Source organism: Vigna umbellata, chromosome 9 (genome assembly GCF_029865625.1).
Source record: "Vigna umbellata cultivar VRB3 chromosome 9, Vumbellata_1.0, whole genome shotgun sequence".
Taxonomy (NCBI): Eukaryota; Viridiplantae; Streptophyta; class Magnoliopsida; order Fabales; family Fabaceae; genus Vigna; species Vigna umbellata.
In genome coordinates, this window is record NC_142173.1 from 4,718,660 (window position 1) to 4,739,145 (window position 20,486).

The 20,486-nt window shown below is 32.6% G+C and overlaps 2 protein-coding genes across 2 annotated transcripts; both read left to right on the forward strand.

Moving 5' to 3' along the window:
* Positions 1-711: 711 nt before the first annotated feature.
* On the forward strand, positions 712-1,893 carry LOC124842144 (MLP-like protein 43). The gene is made up of 2 exons (XM_047318570.2): positions 712-963; positions 1,444-1,893. The coding sequence occupies exons 1-2, from the start codon at positions 777-779 to the stop codon at positions 1,710-1,712; spliced, it is 456 nt and encodes a 151-aa protein (XP_047174526.1). The 5' UTR covers positions 712-776; the 3' UTR covers positions 1,713-1,893.
* A 16,309-nt stretch (positions 1,894-18,202) lies between these two features.
* LOC124842249 (MLP-like protein 43) lies at positions 18,203-19,529 on the forward strand. The gene is made up of 2 exons (XM_047318695.2): positions 18,203-18,474; positions 19,022-19,529. The coding sequence occupies exons 1-2, from the start codon at positions 18,288-18,290 to the stop codon at positions 19,291-19,293; spliced, it is 459 nt and encodes a 152-aa protein (XP_047174651.1). The 5' UTR covers positions 18,203-18,287; the 3' UTR covers positions 19,294-19,529.
* The last annotated feature ends 957 nt before the right edge of the window (positions 19,530-20,486 follow it).

Sequence of the window (20,486 nt, forward strand, 5' to 3'; positions counted from 1 at the left end):
TTTTCCTTTTTCTATATAACTTTGTGATGCACCTAATCGCACCATAGCTTTTATTAAAATAAGAATTTTATTAACTAACTAAATAAATAAATTATAATTACTAATTCAAATCTTGAATTGTCATCATCATAGCAATGGTGTCTCTTCAAAAGCTTTGTGAGTATAATAAAAGGAAGGGCTGGACCCTACGATTTGAATATTGGATATTACGAAAGATTTGATGACAATGTGATCAGACTTTGGAAATTATGTAATCTTAAATATGATCTTGATCAAATTCCACGTTATATATCATGTAAAAATCATTTCAAATCTATCAAAATATTCAATAATGAACACTAGATGACATTAATGACCCACATCACCCATAATTTCCGAATGACAAGATCGTGAATAACTGCTTTAGTGTTCTTATATGAACATCGTCATATATATATGCTTGAACGTATCACTGCTGCATGTAAAAGTGTTTTTGGCGGGAAACATTTTGTTTCTGTCACGTTTATATTATATAATAACGACTGCTATGATTGCAATAAAATATTCGCACTAGTAAAAAAAAGTAATATATAACGTGTGTGTGTGTGTGATTAGGTATTTTCTTTTCTGTAGGGTATAGATATGGACCCCAAGGTTTAGTTAATTAGTTAATTTCATGGGTAGTTAAATTATGTTCCTATATATTATAAAAGTAGAATATGGTGGTGATATTCTTCACCATCTCCCACCCTTTTCTTTGTTTGTTTCATATAGTTCTTGCTTCTTTCTTTATCATCATGACACTTGCTGGTAAAATCAGCATTGAAATTGGGGTTCATGCAACTGCTGCAAAGTGGTTTACCCTCTACACAACGAAACTGTATCATGTTCAAAACCTTGCTGATAGAATCCATGGTGTCAAGCTGCATCATGGTCATGACTGGCATCACAATGAGTCCATCAAACAGTGGACTTATACCATAGGTAATTCAAATTCTCATTATGTTAACCTGGAAATCAAAATTCACATATGTTTTAAGATTTTATCTTTGAGATTGACATCAATATTGTATATCTTTCTGATAAATTCCTAAAAAGATTTTTATCAATGAATTCATATGTTTTCTTTTATATATATATTTTTCAACTTGGGTTTTTAGTTAATGTGAAATTTATATTCAAACTTAAATTTTTCACCAGTCCATATTATTAGAAAATAAAATTAACGATTGTGGTTAAAGAACGAGTGAGAAATTATTCATGACGACTTGCCTAATTAGTTCAATTTTGGGTTTCGAGCTATAACACTTGTTGTAAGGTTCTTAAAGAGGAGAAAATCAAAACAATTTGAAGGAGAGAGATGAAGATTAAAATTAAAGAAAGAAAACTATAAATTCTTTTATTTTATCTTTATGATTGACACAATGTTTATGTTAATGGTTTTGACTGTTTGAGAAAGAACAGAAGGTAAGGTTATAACATGTCATGAGAGCGTTGAGTCAGTTGATGAAGCAAACAAAAGAATCATTTACAAGCTCTTCAATGGAGACATAGATCACCAGTTTAAGATCTTTAAGCTCATATTTCAAGCTATTGAGGGTGATGGTAGTGCTGTTATCAAATGGACCATTGAATATGAGAGGGTTGATGAAGAAGTTGATCCTCCGTATGGCTACATAGAGTGCTTGCACAAATGCACAAGAGATATTGATGATAGTCTTCTCAAGGAATAATAGCTTCAAAAGTTTGTAATATATAGCCCTAGGGTAAGTGCTTATGAGTATAATAAATAATGGGTTTGACATTGCCCTAGGGTAAGACCTTATCTGTATAGTAATAATAATATATATGATTGTGATATGTTTGATATGAAGATCCTTTGTTTGCATGAAATAAATTTGGGTAGTTTCCTTCCCTCTGCTTTCAGTGTTCATGTATTTTCTGATTTGCTTCATTTGAAATTCTTATGATTTCCTGATTTATTTTTCCATAAATGTTCCATTCTTCTTTACAAAAGATACTCACAACCTTTTTCTTTTCTTTTTAATATGATTCACGGTATACCTACTCAATAAATAAACTTACCTTGATTCTACAATTTGTATGTATATGTAGTTTGATTTTGGTCGACATACTAATTTCATCAATTAAAATAAGATGAAATTGTTTAATTTCTTTTTTGAGACTAGTTAGATAGTAAATATATAATCAGCCTAATGTTTACTCTTTCAACATTTTTTACTTGAGTTATTCAACAAAATAACAAAATTGTAAATTTTGTAAAATTGGTAATTAATTATTAAAATGATGGATAAAATATATACATGATAATATTAATAACTTATACAAGATTTTAGTGAAAAACAATGCAATAAATCTTTTTTTTTGTTTTTCAAATGCTTTCTTCTTGTCTTCTACCTTCAGTCACAGCACAACCCTTTTATGTTCATAGAGATGCTTGTATATATACACAACATTTTTGTTGTTTTACAGAGTGACACGTATATATGTAGTCAGACGATTTTTATAACAGAGAACAATTTTGTATATAATAACTATACTGTAAACCTTTTTTTCAATTTCTAAGAAAACTTCAAAATAAATAAGAAACAATTAATTTAATTTAACTTTTCGTACAAAACTTATAAAGAAGTTAGTTATTGAAACTATATATATAAATGGGACCTTGTAATAACAATTGAGAGAGAAAACTAGTAGTTGAGCTAGTTCATTGAGAGATAAACTATATTGTAATAATTGCTTTAAAAAAAATTGTGGTGGATAGAAATTAAAGTTCGTTAATACTTAAATAAACAATACATAATTAGAGTATAAATCTTATCTTTCAAGTTTTATAGATTAAGTTACGTAAAGTTCACCTTTTATATCTAAATTATAAGTTAGAACATTTCCTAACAAAATTCATTGTTTATAGGGTTTATTGTTTCATTCACTATCTAATAGTTATTGAACAACCAATTAATGTCTTTTACTTACAATAGGGTGATGGATGCAGATTATTATTAGACTACCAATTAATGTTTACTTACAAAATATATATATATATATATATATATATATATATATATATATATATATATATATATATATATATATATATATATATACTTTGTTGTGAGGATATATTAAAATTTTCACATCAACTAAATATAAGATCCATTTATAATATATAAATAGTATACAAATCTCAGTTAAGCAATTGATTTAAGTTTAAAGTGCACTTTTGTTTCTTTTATAGGGACTAAATATCTCAGTTACACTTACTAGAGAATATAGTATGATATGCTTAAACATTTTCCAGAATGGCTTATGCTTTCTCTGGAGATGGGGCTATGCCATTGCCATATGATTGTGTCACAAAGTTAAGAAACAGGAGGTTCCATTCATGCAGTTTGGCTTTTTGTTTCAGTATCATTTTGCTTGGCATTAATGGTATGTGGTATATTATAAGCTTTCATTTGTGATAAGGTGCAACTTTATGTTTCTCTTATTGGTTGAAAAGTGGAGTAATATTTTTGAACATATCAGTGAAATGTAAATAAATGCGTTGCAGTCTCTTGGTAGCGTCGTTGCATTTGAAGCAACGGTGTATGTGAGTTTTTAAGTCGTAATTTATACAAATTTGTAGAATGAGCATTAGAAAATTATTTCTTTAAATTAATTTTGAGACAGTTATAACAAACTTTAATAATTTTAATAGCAGTTATTATGACTATTATAATAAATTTGATGACAATTAATAAAAATAGTGATAGTTAAAATTACCACTAAACAACACATTTAACACACATTTAATTGAAGCTAAAAATCAAATCTTTAATAGTAAATGTAAACATATTTAAACCTTAGAAAAATTATTAACATATATTGAATTTAATTAAGTTTGTACTAGAACCTTATTAGTAAATACTTTCAATTAATGAGACCGATATTTGAAGTGCATGAATTAGTAGATCTTCTAGCAAATTAAGTTAATTAAGAGAAATACTTAGAAATTAATACCACTTTCATTTGATAGTGCGAGGATAAAACATTTAAAAAGTTATGAAAGAGTTCAAAAATTAAAAAAATATAAACATGTATACGGAGTTTTAGCTTTATCCTCTAATTTATTTTTTCTCGCTTATCAAACAAATCCAGACCGAGCTAACAAACTATGAAAAAGGAAATATAAAGTGATTTAATTATAAAATTGGAACTATAAAATAATTTTCTACCATTTTGTTAAACCGTCATAATTACTTCTTCTATCATAATTTTTTAAAATAAAAAGATGAATAGTAGCCAATCATAGTAATGAGATTTAAACAAGTTTTTTATATGATCCTGAAGGAATATTATGAAGTTTTGTTTTTGAATGATAATTTGTTAACATTACTAAAAAGAAAAAATAAATGCTTATATTACTATTTAAAATAATAATTTCTTAATTATATTTATTTTATTTTTTAATTTAAAATTTTAATACATGTTATTATATTACTAATTAGAGTTATTAGTTGAGTGTATTCTTTTAAGAGTATCAGCAAATATTGTCAAGTGGGTGGGTTTAAAAAAAAGGTACTAAAAAAAGTATAACGAAATGCAAACATATCATGTCAATAGTGTCATAATAACGGTGTCACTAAAAAATATGATGATTTAATTGCAATAACACGCTAAGAAATATATTTCATATTATTCATGTTGTGATCATTAATAATTTGGCTTTTGCAGGGTGAAATAAGAAATAGAAAATGCATGTATACCATCATCAGTTATCATAAGTGTCATGTCAATCATGTCTTGCAAACGCAATAGTAATAATAGACTATAAATAAAAAGATATGGGATCTAATGAAAGAAAATTTATAGAAGAAAGTAAAAATATTACATAAGCTAAGAAGAAAGTCATATAACCACAAATACGGAAAAACACTGTGACAATGATATTTTTTATAATATTATTTTGAGAAACATTTTAATTTTATTTACTTGTTCTTTTGATATTAGTTTAAAATTATTTTAGAATAATAATTATAAACATAAACATAACTCAATCACAAAATGACACATAAATAATATTAAAATATTATCAAAAAATTATTATCAAATTATCATTATCTAAAATATCATAAAAATAATAATTTCAATATTGTTATTATATTTGATCAACATGTTACTCACGTGACGTAAATGTTTTGTATAAAATAATTCCCTCAAACAATATACACTCCTCCAGTTATGTTCCACAAGATCTGGTCCAAATAATCAATTCAACATTTTTTACTTTTTATTTGGAAAAGATATGCATAAATGTATAATATTAATTTAATTGTATTATTTAATATAATTATTTTTTAGTATTCATTAGGTTCAAATTGTAAAATTAAATCTTCATTACACCAATATTGTAACACACTTTTAGAAATTGATTATATTTCACAATTACATGAACTAATTTTATTTTATAATATAATATAATTTATAATCGTTCGGTCAACTTACTTCTTTATTAATCGAGTAGTTAATTTTCACGAAAGAATTAACATTTTTTCTAGATCTCAGACCAATCGATTAACATATCATATACAACCAATCAATAGTACATATTAAAATCATTATCATAAATCCAACATGTTTAAATAAGGTAAAATAAGTTAATGGACTATTGGGATGTAATTGGGTCAATCATAAATTGAAAGCCCACTTTGAAATCTATAAATACAGCAGTAAGGTAAGTAGGTAGATGATTGCATTTCTTGTGAAATTAAGACTTTAATGCAATAACTGATGATATTCGTTAACTGACTTGAGTGTCAGAGTACCTTTGACAAGCACATGACAACGGTTTACGTGTTTTTGTATGTGTATTTTGGTGAATACACTAATGCAGAAATGACCTTTAACGTCACGCGTATAACGTTTGACCATAGAAAATCCAACATAAAAAATGACTGGTGGCATTTTTTGAAATAAAACGTCATTATATAGGTCGGTTCCTCCAGGGTCAGACGTCAAATCCTCCTTTAGACGTCGCCTTACCCTCCCCCCAAATCAGACGTCAAATCCTTCTTTAGACGTCGCCCCCAAATTAGACGTCAAAAGGGTCCTAAAATATCTCATTTTAAGCTCCAATATTAAGTTTTTTTACGACATAGACATCAGGCCCCCCAAATCAGACGTCAAATCCTTCTTTAGACGTCGGGCCCCCAGATCAGACATAAAAAAGGTCTAAAAATATCATTTTAAGAGCCAATATTAATTTTTTGTACGACACTAACGTTAGTGTCCCCAAGATCAGACGTCAAATCTTCTTCTAGAAGTTGCAAAATCAGAATTGAGAGGTCACTTTTGCAGAGATTAGACGTCGAACATAGGAGGAGCCGACATCTAATACACATTAGACGTCGGATCCCCTTCCCCAAACGTTAATACGCTGCGAAAATATCCCAAAAGTAGCGCCAAAATGGATTTTTTACTAATTAGACGTCGGATTTAGAGGGCGGTTGACGTCAAATGCCCTTTGAAACCCCAAACACTCAGAATGCGAGCCTCACTTTCTTTCGCGTTTTTGTTTGAGTTTTTTGCTTCGTTCGCATTCGCCAGTTATGCGTTTTCTCTCTCGTTGCGTTCATCTTCTTCCTTTGCTTTCTCTCGTTCGTCATTAACGTCCAGGTAAGTTTTCTTCCACTTTGCACCGTTTAAAATCATTTTGCACGGATTATATTACGTTTGGAACCATTATCTTTCATTTGCATCGATTAAAATTTGTTTTCATTGGCTTTTGATGCAATTCTTGGGTGCATTCTAGGATAACTACGGCGGTGATTTTCGATCCGTTATTATGCGCGTTTTCTCCTTACCCTTACAACCCACCTGTCTACTTCCTCACCTTCATGGCGGCGAAAGTTTTTTTTTAAAAAAACCCATAAATTGACTTTTTTGTTCTTACAACATACGTCAATTAACGTATATTATAAATGCAACAAACGTGAATTGATGTCTGTTCAAAGAACACATACGTCAATTTACATCTCCCGCTATGACATCAGACAGACGTCAAAAGCCTAAAATAAAAAACGTTAAAAGCTATTTTTGTGTTAGTCATAAATTAGCTCCTTCATAGCTTTTACCTTGTTTTATCTTCCAGTTTAGTGTGTTTCCATATTTTATTGTGTTTTAGTTAATAAATGTTTATTTTACCTCTAATCTCTCTTTGAGTGTGAAATAATACGATAGGAAGCAATTATGGGGGAGGAAAACAAGTCGAAACTCAATGAAGCATGATTGGACAACAAAAGATGGATTTAAAGTGAATACTCACACTAGGTGTCTCAAGAGTCACGTTCAGTGTTGTGAACACAATGAGAAAACGAAATTATTAAAATGACATTGTTCACTATTCACTTGACACTGTTCATGCGTTGACCAACATTATTCATGTGTTGACCAACATTGTTCATGTGTTGATCGACATTGTTCACTCGCTTAAGGGAGTTGACTTTTTGTTTGGACGAGTCTATCAAACCAAAGACGCTTAAAATGAGTATTTAGTCATGTTTTGGCGAAGGTTTTGGAGATTCTTCTCCTTCTACACTTCATTCTTCACTTGGAGCGACTGAGAGAGAAAGAAGATAAGTCATGAATTGGATATGGAAATACGAAGGAGAAGCGAGATAGAAGCACGAAGTAGCTGAAAAGAACCTTAGGAAAGGTTGTGCATCTCTCTATGGTTTCAATTTCTTTCCTATCTCTTCAATTGTTTAGAAGCTTGAGTTGTCCACCATTTGTTGAGATTAGTTGTAAAACATGAAATTCTTATGTATTTTGTGATGTTAATGATATATGTTTTTCCATTTCATGTTAGTATTCGATTTCTATGCTTAAAACTTGCTTTGGATTGGCCACACATGCATGAGTTGTTGTTCTTGATGTATTGGAAAATATGATTTGAACATAGAACTAAAATTGAACACCTAATGGATGAAATTTAGATGTTTGTGAATTCATGAGAATGAAGTGAATGAATTATAGTCTTAACAAATTATAAATACTCTATGTTAAATTTCTTGCACATCAACTGTTTCACAAAAATACCAAAAAGAGTTTCTTGTGTTTTTGTGCACTTTAATGTCTAATTGAGTTATGAAAAGAAGAGTTGTTATATTTTGCACAAGTTTCTTGAAAAATAACGATATGTATCACTTGTCATTGATTTTACAGCTAACACTACACCACCGCTCGACTTGAGGATTAAAGGAAATAAATCGATAACAATCGAAGAAAAAAATTGAAAGACCATAAAGAAATATGAATAAATAATTTTTGACGTACTATTCAAAACAATTCATAACATTAGTCAATAGATGTATTTTCTTGACTATTTAAGACTGTTTAATTTATTTTTATTCTTGTTTATGTTTTAGTCATTATGATTAATTTGATATTAGTGTTTTTAATTTTTTTCTTAAAAAAATTATATTAATAAAATAAATTAAAATTACATACAATATAAAATTATATTAAAATTTAGTTATTCTTTAATGTCATGCAATGCTATCAATAAAATAAAAGATATTTAAATGTCATTTTTAATTTTGTAAAGTAATTGCTTTACTATCAACCATTTTAAATTTTAATTAATAACCAGATTTATTAAAATTAAATTAAGAATTTTTGTAATTAATTTTATTATCTAATTAATTTAATTTGAATTGAAGATTGTTTTAGACTAATCAAAAAGTTAATTTTGGTAACTAGTTTAATCCTTAATAGTTTTTAGGTTTAAACCCTTTAGTTGTCCCTATTTATGTGTGGTTTTCCCATTTTGATCTCCTTCTTATTAGAATTCCCAATTGACTTCTTAAAAGTGCTAATTTGAATCAATTAAGCTCATGTCGTTAAATTTAGTTAACGGGGTTAAGTTTTTGTACAGGTAGGAGGTTGATGTGTCAATTTTTTGAAACGTAGCATGCTGATGTGAGAGTAATGTGCTTGTGAACCTCTCTGATTGTTTTTCCCAATTTTTCATATAGTCACTGGAGTTCATTGTCCCCTCCACCACCAACGGAAACCCTCACGCCACCGCAAGACGAAGCCATCGCGAGACGAAGCTCCTCGCTTCATCTCCTTTATCGCGAAACACTTCCTCGCAACCTACAAAACCTGAAACACAGAAAGCCCCAAATCTCTTCGCACCAGAAACCTTAAATTGCAACTTCCTCATCTTCCAACCACCGTGACGGAGCAACTCCTCCTTTATCGCGAGCCATCATCTTCGCTGACCTACAAATCGTGAGCAGCCACCTCGAGCTTCTCACACTACGAGAGCAACACATAGCCACCAAGATTTTTTCATTACCGCAGTCACATGGGATGCAAATCACGAAAATTTTCCCTTCGCCCAAATCGTGAAATCACGAAACAGCTCCTCTTTGTAAAACCTATAGTCGTGCCTCTTTTGCTTTCTACCTTGACCACTATCAAACCTGGAATCTAAAATAACATTTCCACGATTCACAAAGCTATTTTCCTTTAAGCATCCTAGAAAAGCTGAACTGTTCCCTCCAAGTTCAACATTTCTCTCCACCATGCCAGTTGAACAAACAACTCCCATTATTGTTGTCCTCGACAATGACCAAGAAGAAAAATGAAACAGAACAGAGGAAATGAAAACCGCTGCGTGAAAAATAAAGAGCGTAACTAAAGTTAAAGAAATGAGGATTATTGGATTGGTAGCTTTAGAAGGGGAGCGTACCTATTTACAAAGAGTGCTGAGAATGGAGAAGAAGATTGGGATTGAGAATGGCGAGAAGATGTAAAAAGGAGAAGAAGATGACCAAATGCCACGTTTCAACTCTAAACATGCCACATTTAAAGAAATTAACACGTCATCCTCCCACCTGCGTAAAAACTTAACTCCATTAACTCACTACAAAAAAGAAGGGCATTACCGAAGGCCAGAAGCCCTCGGAAACAGCCCAAAACCGTCGGTAAAAGGTAATTACAGACGGCTTATCGACGGCCAAAAAGCCTTCGGTAAATCCCTTGTCGCAAACATTTACCGAGGGCTTCCGCCCTTCGGTAATTACCGAGGGCCAAAAGCCTTCGGTAATTTCTGAAGGGCAAAAGCCTTCGGTAATTTCCGTAGGGCAAAAGCCTTCGGTAATTTCCGAAGGCCACAAACCTTCGGTAATCACTGAAGGGCAAAAGCCTTCGGTAATTACCTAACGTGGGTATTTACCGAAGGGCAACAGCCTTCGGTAAGTTGGAGAGAAATGTAAGAGACAATTGTATTTCTTATGAAACCAACAACATAAACAGACCTGCATAACAGTTTTCAAGCACAAACAGACCTGCATAACAGTTTTTAAGCACATACAGACCTGCATAATGTGCATCTCAAAGATGCAATCATTGATCAATATCCATAGAACATCCATTAATCCATAGAACATGTATTTATAGTTAAAACATAAAACAATGTAACATAATGATGTTCTAACATCCAAAGTCATTTAGTTGATCTAACATCGAAATGATCTAAACTCCAAATGTTCTAATATCCAAATGTTTCTATAACAAGTAATAACCAAATAAAACTAATAATGTACATAGTTATCATCAGAATGATCTTCATCATCCTGCTCCTCTATTGATGGTTGGACTGGTGTGGGTTGGACTGATGTGGGCTGCTGAGGGGCAGCGGGTGACAAGGAGGGTCGTGGCTGGGTCGGAGGGATATTGAATTCATCGTGTGACGTTTCAGGCAACACTCTCATGACCAAGGCCTTAAAGTTTGTAAACTCTGCTCTCATATCAGTGATTTCCTGATCACGTTGCTCCAGTGCCTGCGTGAGGCGGAGAACGACCTCGTTAGGAGCAGTGGTGGAAGAAGAAGGTTGGTGCTTCAGAGTACCTCCTCTCGATGTTGTATAGTTTGCAGCAAGTTGTCCTGCACCGTACAGTCGACCCTTTTTCTTCCCACGAACGATCTCGACCCAGCACTGTGTCCTACGTATGTCGTCTTCTGCATTACTGCCATCATCCGGTGTAGGAGCTGACTCATGTTCAGATCTAACCTGTGAAAGTCTCGTAGAAAATTCTTCCTCTTGAAACATTAAAAGCAATGTTAGGGAATGATAGAATAACATAAATGAAAAATTAGTAATAGTAATAGTGTTATTTGCTTACATGAGTCTTCCGAGATCTTTCATCAACGAATTGATTAGTGCCCTTCCTTACATGAGTCTGTGCAAAGACCTCATCAACATGGACCGCCCGTCCCAGAGCTTGTGCCTGTAACATAATTTACAATTAGAAGTGTACATATGAAATAGAAAATACATAACTTATATATGAAAGAAAAAGTTATGTAATGAAATTTTACCATACGAATGGCATGCTCATGAATGGTTATCGACCCACCGGTATGCAGGGTGCCACCATTTTCAGATGCTTTGTTTCTTTGCGCCTTGGCACACTTATTGCGAAACTCTACTGTATTCCAATGAGCCAGTAAAGAGTTCCAAATTTGTTCGCCCAGCCAGTAAGGGCGCTCTCCTGCATTGCGGGCATCCCTAAACATCTCTGACAGCCGATGAGATGCTTTCATATGGAAATTTCTGTGTATCTGTGTTTCATGTTCAGGTTTCCACTGCACCTTCATCTGTCACATTAAACAGAAGAAACATTGATTAATGAACATACTAAAATAAGAGGGACAATTAGTTTAATGGATTGTTCACCTGAAAGCGCTCCCAGAATGGCTTTTTGTCGTCATCACGTATTGCTCCCCAAGTAGACCATGGACTTAAAAACTATTGCTTAATTGAACGTGTGATGGCCTGGGAAGCAAGCCTAGATGGAATAAACCTGCATAATAAAATGACATTTAATGACTCAATTATGCAAAATTTTGATGAACCACACATTAGGTATTTGAGGTTTATGGAATTCTTTGTTGTAGAATAATTTACTAGGTCCATTTCACTACTCTAGACATGTTATGATGTTCACATTAGTTAAAATAAGTGTACATTAGGTCTGGTTGCAAATTCTCACCTTTTAAGCACACTTTTTCGGTTCCAACTACTCAAATTTTGAGTTCTGCCTCATTCTTTGCTTTTGAATAGTTTCCTACGTCCATTTCACTACTCTAGACATGTTAGGATGTTCACATTAGTTAAAATAAGTGTACATTAGGTCTGGGTGCAAATTCAAACCCTTATAAGCACACTTTTTAGGTTCAAACTACTCAAATTTTGAGTTGTACCTAATTCTTTGCTTTCCAATAGTTTCCTAGGTCCATTTCACTACTCTAGACATGTTAGGATGTTACTACTTTAATAGACTTTGCATTCTTTGCACTTTTTGTGTATTTTAGGTACTACTTTTAGGTTCTAAGTTGTCATATTTTGAGTTTTAGTAGTTTTTTGTAGTGTGAGTTCTAAATTTGCTACGTTTTACCATTCTAAACTTGTTAGGATAGTTTCTTTCTAGTTTATTTTCCTAGTTTAGTGCAATTTGCAATTGTAGTACACCTTTTTTGAGGTTTGAGTAGTGATTTCTAGCTACTTCATCTACTATTTTAGGTTTCAACTAGGCAAACTTTGAGATGTAGCTACTTCATATATTTTGACATGTTTCTTACCTTCCTTTAACAACTTTAAACCTATTAGGATGTGTAGAATACACACTCTTAGGTTACTTTAGAACAATTCCCATTTTCTCACCTATTTAGTACACTTTTTAGGTTTAAGTAGCCAAATTTTGAGATTTAGATTGTTTTTGTAGTGTAAGTTTTTAATTAGCTACGTTTTACCATTCTAAACTTGTTAAGACAACTTCTTATAAGTTCCTTAGGCTAATTTAGTGCAGTTTGCAAATTTTAACCATTCTAGTGCATTTTTAGTAGTCATTTTGAAGAAGAAAAAGTTGTATTGGGTGTCAATTTTCGTGCAGCAGTGATTTTGTGCTATTTGGCAGTTTAAACAAGTCCTAATTGTTGTTTTAAACTTGTTAGAACATTTAAATTGAAGCCAGATTCATCTATGTGCAATTTGCATATTCAAACTTCATTTTTTAGTGAAATTGGGAATTAAAAGGGTGAATTTGCTATACAGTTTGGTTTTGAACCCAATTAGAGTTCAAACAACTTTAAATTGATGAATTAAAGTTGCTGAAAGTATTATCAAAGTGTTGTTTTGATGAAGTTGGTATAAAATTCCATTTTGGTTGGAGCAAAACATGTTTTAGTTTTTCTTGCTTTCTTCATCTGTTGAAGAACCTTTCTTAGAATCCATTTGAGTGCATACTTCTATTGTACACCTATTTATAGTAGTTTTAAGCTTGTTGGCATGTTAAAATTGACCAATTCAAGTCAGATTTTGGTGCTGTCCAGTGACCATTTCTGGTGCAGTTTTTGATATGCTTTGGTGCTAATTTATGAGTGAAATTGTGGTGTTCTGAAGACTTTGAGGTGCAGTCTAGTTTTAAAAACCTTTTCCAACTAAGGTGGCATCTTAGGAAGTGGAGAAGGAGCAGAATTTGTCAATTCAAAGGGGCTATCCAGCAAGGAAAAATGTTGAAATTGGCAACTCGTATAGCCAAATTTTGAGTTCTAAATTGTTTTGGTAGTTAGGTTTGTTCATTAGATTTCATTCCATTAATTCAATAATCCAGAATTTAATTTGGGCAAACAAAATAATCAAACAATAGCTAGAAAGGGATTCAAAGCCCTTTCTTCACATGTTTGGGGTGAAGGATAAATCCAAGATAGTGCTAGTTGAAGACCCTATTAGTCAAGAGAAGAGGTTGTTAGAGAGAAGGAAGAATGCTAAGATGGAGAAAGCTGTAAAATCAATCTCATAAATCAGCTTGGAAGTAGATAGGCTTACAGGGATGGTATGTGTTGTGGTTGCTAATGATCAGTGATTGGATTTGGATAGGTATCAACATTTGAGTGAATTATCAACAAAGGTAGAAGATTTGCAGAAACAAATGTGCTTAATCTGATTGAGTTATTGATGAATCAATTGCTTAAACAAAATGGTATAATGGTTGAAGGGGATGTGAAATTAAAGTTGAAGAAGAACAAAGTTACTTTCACTCAGTTCTTACCCAAAATAAAGCTTAAACAGTCATTCCCCTTACAATGACTAAGAAAAACAGTTCAACATATATATAATGAGGACTAAGAACAGATACACTATGAATATTTGATATATCAGTTGCGTTAAAAAACAAGGCTAAAAGAAACCCTTTTGAAAACTAAAGCAGAAGAAGATACAGTGATGTGTACAGTTTGGGTGTTGTACTTCTTGAGATGTTAATGGGGATGGAACCAAATGATAACAGTATTCCAGAGGGTGCCTACATTGTCACATGGGTTAGCAACGAAATCAGAGAGAAAAGAAGGGAATTTACATCTATCCTTGATCAACAACTAGTATTGCAGAGTGGGAAAAAAACCTTAGATGCTTCAAGTTCTAGGAGTGGCTCTCCTCTGCGTGAATCCATCACCACAAACAAAGCCATGGTTCAGAATCCAAAAGCAGCGGTTCACTGTTCAAGTTTTTCCTCTGTGTTCAGTTTTTTTCCTCTACAAATTAACACCCTTTAATCCCTTTCTCCCTCACTTCCTCATCCCTAAACTCACCCTTCCAATTAAAGGAACTGAACTATTGTACAAAGGCCTTACAACAACTAAAATTGCTAACTTAGGTCCTAATACAATAAAGGCACGTTGGAAATAACTCAATTAGCAAAAAGACATTGGTTCTTAACAACTAAGCAACTGAAAATGGTCCTTACAGCAACTGGAACACTAGTCTGAACAATCTGACCACCACGCATCTGGATTACGAACCTTATAGAAACACATGTATACTTTAAACACTTCACAACAACAACATAATAACTAGGCACTGGATTAAAGCATAATAATAAGTGAACTACTGAAAGTTCCTCTTATACCAAAACAAATCACCAAAACTTATTTCCTAGTCCATTGAATCTTATAAACTTAGTTTTGCTTTTGTGATGGAGTGATTTTTCTGCATTTTTGGCCATAACAAAGTTAGATTTCGAATGCTACCATTTCTATGATGTCTGACAGTTTGAGCAAGTCTAAAATGATGTTTAAAAGTTGCTAGCAGAGTTCAATTAGTGGTATAATGGTCTAAGTGCATAATAGTATACTAAACCCTCAATTTTCAGTCAAAATTGGGAAGTGGCAAGGTGTTTTTGAGTAACAGTTTGAATTTGAGCCAATTCAAAGTGTGAACAAGTTTCAAAACATTAATCCAAGTTGCAGCAGTGATTAGTTTTGAGCTACAGTCACTGCTGTGACATTTCGTGTCTTAAACCACCAAATTGTGAGTCATTTTTGTGGCAAAAATTACCTAGACAACACTTTGAGACTAATTGTTTGTGGTTAAAGACTTTGATTGCAGGTCAAAAGCCTAGGAATCAACTTTAAAATTATAAAAGTAGCTTGCATAAGAAAATAGCTATTTAGGAAACTAAGGCTAATATGGGTGTTGCCATTCTGCACTAAGAGATAACCATTTTTTGTGCAATACTTTTACATTGATTGTAAGAAACTATTCAGAAACTTGATATGTGCATATTCTCATTCAATTCCCCCAAGAAATTAAATTCTCAAATCTGAATCATGCTTCTTTTGGTCTTATTATTTGTTTTTCATTGTGCTAAATTTCTTTGTAAGTTCATTTATGCTCTCTTCATACTTAGTTGCACCAAAGGTGGAGATGAAAAAGTTAGAGAAAGGGAAGGTTTCAAATGAAGAGAAACATTTTTAATGTTGAGTTGATAGTGCAGCCACTAGTTTATGACAACCACAAAAGAAACAATTATAAGACTTCATTCAGTTTTATCGTACTTCCCAAAACAGCCCCATTTCATTTAATGAAACCCCTGTTAATCCTGATTTATCATGAACCGAACCCCTCCCTTACCTAATACACATGTTCATTAGTTAACACAGTGAAGGACATAGTAAGAATAATTTAGTTACTACGTTATCATGTTCATTTACAGCCTAACCAGATTCAATTTAACTTACTTCACTGCATACAATCATTCTTATTTAACTCTAAACACATGCCCATTCATCAATAAATGAACATCAGACCTGCTTAACCACGCGAAACACAAACAATTTATAAAATATCCATAAACACAAAACACATTCCACACATATAGGCATGAACTGGGCAAACAATTTATTGAGGACGCGTTCTAAAACAAAGACCTTACCTCGTACTCCAGAATGATCGAAGGAAGACTGCAAGCTCTCAACACAACAACCAACCTTGGCTTCACCGCAACGACTTACACACGCCAACAACCACAAATCAGCACCCCTGCCGCCGCAACAGCTTGAAGCGCACACCACGAACCACCACCCCAGCCGCAACACCGACAACGTTTCGAAGAAACCTAACCAAAGAAACAACCCCAACCACCCACTAAGGTTATGCTGTCAACGATATCGGCACACAATGCCAACGACCGCCAGTACGGATAAACGCCAAGGGAGAGGGAGATAAACGCGAAGGGAGAGGGCGAGAATGGAAGCAAAGGACGAGAGGGAAATTTCTAATTGGGGCACCAATAGGGATTCGAGTGGAACGAAATTAGAGACAAACTCCTCCAATACGCCTAAATGCTTAAGTCGGGCCACTTATCGACGGCCAAACACCCTCGCTAAATTAAATCACCACACACCTTCGGTAATGCTTTCCAAGGCCTTCGGTAATTCAGTTTTACCGACGGCCGAAAGTCCTTCGATAATATTCCGCCAGTAATAAGCGCGATTCTTGTAGTGACTAAATTTAACAGCATGAACTCAATTGATTCAAATTAGCACTTATAAGGACTCAATTGGGGATTCTCATAAGAAGGGGAACAAATGGGAAAATCCCACATAAATAATGACAACTAAAGGGTTTAAACATAGTTTTTAAGTTATTTTTCTTCCTCTCTTCATGAATGCATTGTTAAAGACGAAATGTTGTCGCTGCAAGTTTTGGAAACTTACTTGAATTGTTGAGGATAATTCTAATAGATTTATTGGATAAGACAAATGTGGTTGGAATAAAAGTTAATAGGAGTTGTGTGGTAAAGTGGTGTCCTGGCATGGTTATTTGTATTCTTATATGCTTAGATTTGTTACATGAACAATAAGGAAAAAAAAATATTATTTTACAACCAAAATTCGTTAAAAACTTAAAAATACATTGATAATGATTTTTTTTATGAATTTATGACAAGTATTTGTTGATGAAATTTTATATCTGTCTTGTAAATAATTATCGAAAAAAAAATCTGTTAATAATTATTATATATTTTTCTTTGTTATAAAATCAAAATGAAAACACATATTTATCTTGTCTGAATTTGTTTTGGTTATGAAATTAATGCCAATTGATGAAAATAGTCGTTATCATATTCCTTTTATGCATTAATAGACTAAACAATAAGTCGCGCCATATCATATTGGAATAGGCTGAACAACAATATGTTACATCACAACGTTGTTGTATCGTAGGTTGCTGAACCACAAGCTGTACCAGAAACTACACTACAGGCTGCTTAGACTATATACCCCATGCTCCAATATCACAAGAACTGAGTATTGAGAAGCGATATTGTCTCCCTTGATTTCATCCGGAACACCAACCAGTTTTCACGCACCAGAAACTCATTTTGATTTTCTAAAATTTCTTTCAGTTCTATACAAGCATTATAGGTAATCCAGCAATTGTGGTAATCCAGCATTTCTAAAAGTCGTCGTTTTAATTTATAAGTCCCCACTGTATTTTATATTATTTGAATTTTTCAAAATAGAATTAGTTAGAGAATAACAGCATATTGAGTGTTATATACGTTTTGTTGATCATTTTTTAAACTCAAATCAATTCAAGCCAAAGAAATATTTTACATATAAAATATTTAGAAAAATCTTTTGTTACCTCAGTATTGTTTTTCCTTTGACTTTTAAATTAAAATGAGTAATTGACTTTCGTGTGAAATGCATGTTGACATTAGTATATATAATTGTGATGCGTGTAATGGTTATTTATGCTTTACATCATTAAAGATATAGATCATGAAGATTTCAAAGGAAAATTTATTCGTAAACCATAATAAATTAGTTCGTTGTGAGGAGTATAAGTAGGTAAGTATGTGTATATAAGTTGGATTATGGTGGCAACATTCTTCTCCATCTTCCACCATTTTCATTAGTTTGTTCATATATTACTTGCTTCTTCTTCGTCATGTCACTCGCTGGCAAACTCAGCATTGAAATTGGGGTTCATGGAAGTGCTGCAAAGTGGTTCAACCTATTGGCAACGCAACTCCACCATGTTCAAAACCTTACTGATCAAGTGCATGAAACAAAGCTACATCATGGTGAAGACTGGCATCACAATGAGTCCATCAAACAATGGACAAGTACCATAGGTAACTAAACTTCTATCTAAATTAATTAGCAAACCAAAATGGTAGGTTATTTCAGTTTAAATGTTTTATAATAATAATTATTGTATTTCAGTTTAATAATAATAATTCTCTTTGTTTCAGTTTTAGTTTCTAGATTCTAGCCACACGTTCTTTTTAGTTCAAAGTAGTCATATTTGATATATGAACCAATAACAGGACATACCCTAAAACACACTATGACGAGGTTAATTTCTTAATGATTTTTGTTTCAACCTTAATAATATTATTAAGATTAATCATTATATATGAAATATTTTGAACTTACAACACTATCACAATTTTGTGTTTAAAAGATGTTTCAAAGGATTAAGAAAACAAAATACATTTAAATTTGTTGTGTTTAAGAGATATTTCAAAGGGTTAAGAAAACAAAATACATCTAAATTCTTCTTAGTTTTAACTCCTAAGATATATAAAAGTAATTCTATAAAATTATAAAAGGATTTCATTTTGTTCTATAACTCTTACGTGTATTTATGTTATTGGTATTAATTACTTGTAAAAGCAGATGGTAAGGCTACAAAATATCACGAGAGTATTGAATCCACTGATGAAGACAACAAAACAATAACCTACAAGATCTTCGGGGAAGATTTGGAGCACAAATTTAAGGTTTTTAAGCTAATATTTCAAGCAATTCATAAAGATGAAGGTGGTGTCGTCATCAAATGGATCATTGAATATGAAACTAAAAGTGAGGAATTTGATCCTCCTTTTGGCTTCCTCGAATTCGTGTACAAAGGAAGCAGAGAAGTTGATGCCAATCTTATCAAAGCATAGCTCCAAAAGTTATGAAAAAAACAACAAATATGAAATATCAAATAATGGTGTTGGCTGAAAGGATGAAGGGACTGTATGTACAATAAATTCGTGTGCTGGTACTTTGTTTGTGTGGCATAAACATGAAGATGCATATTCATAATGCCTTTGGAGTGTAATATTACAGTATATGTTAGTGTTCCTGTCATGTTAAATATATTTTTAGTTTTTAAATTTTAATTTGAAATTAAAATTTAGTTTTGTTTAATATTTTAATGTATTTTAGTTTCTATAAAGTTTCAAATAAATAGATATAAATCTTCTTAATATAAATGTATTAAACTTTTTATGTATTAAATATATTTTAGAATAACTTTTAAATTGTACATCGTTTTAATATATTTCAACTCAAATATCAACCTAAAATACTATTAAACAAATTTAAAAGATTAATATAGCAAAAGCTAATATTTGAATACAAAAATATATAAAAATGAAAAAATTAATTTAATTTAATTTTAAAGATTAAAAACATACTTAATATATTGGAGGATCTCCTAGGCAGAGGCGGACGATAAACGAATGGTGATGAGGCCAGACGGCTACGTATGGTAAGCAAGCTCCCGGTCGATTAAGGTAAAGCATTGATTAATTAGTGATTGGGATGTGATTGGGCCTTGATTAAGGTCTCGCTAACCCAAAGCTCATAATCAAAACTATAGACACAGGTCAAAGGTAAGAGGTAGGTAGATTCATTAATTGCGCATTTATTACAGTATTCAAATTACCGATCGGAATATTACTGACTTTAGCATCGGAGCACCTTTGGCAGGTACACCACCGATCGTTGGACAAAAGATTGGGAACCAAAGTACCGAACGGAGCTTGGAGGAAATTGTGAAGGACTTAGGTGACTCGACCATATACCAGATCATTTTGGCATCCACCGTGGGGCCGAGTAACTTAGAAGACCCAATGATGACCACTAGGAATATGAGCGCTGAAGACCCAACTGAGATGATCAGGATGCTACACCAAAGAATGGAAGAGATGCAACAATGCCACGAGACGGAGTTAACAACTGTCCGGGCAGAATACTAAGCTCGGATCGTTGGGGAAAAGGACGCCGAAGCAGGCGAGAAGGCTGACAAAGAACGCGGCAAGGCCGCTAAAAGGGAAAGGACTGAACACAGTAGTATGTCGAACGAAACGTG

Excerpts from the sequence above, each read along its gene's own strand:
- LOC124842249 (XM_047318695.2), top strand. The coding sequence starts at position 18,288 with ATGTCACTCGCTGGCAAACTCAGCATTGAAATTGGGGTTCATGGAAGT. Across the intron at positions 18,475-19,021 it reads ACAATGGACAAGTACCATAG|ATGGTAAGGCTACAAAATAT; the intron begins GTAACTAAACTT and ends TTGTAAAAGCAG.
- LOC124842144 (XM_047318570.2), top strand. The coding sequence starts at position 777 with ATGACACTTGCTGGTAAAATCAGCATTGAAATTGGGGTTCATGCAACT. Across the intron at positions 964-1,443 it reads ACAGTGGACTTATACCATAG|AAGGTAAGGTTATAACATGT; the intron begins GTAATTCAAATT and ends GAGAAAGAACAG.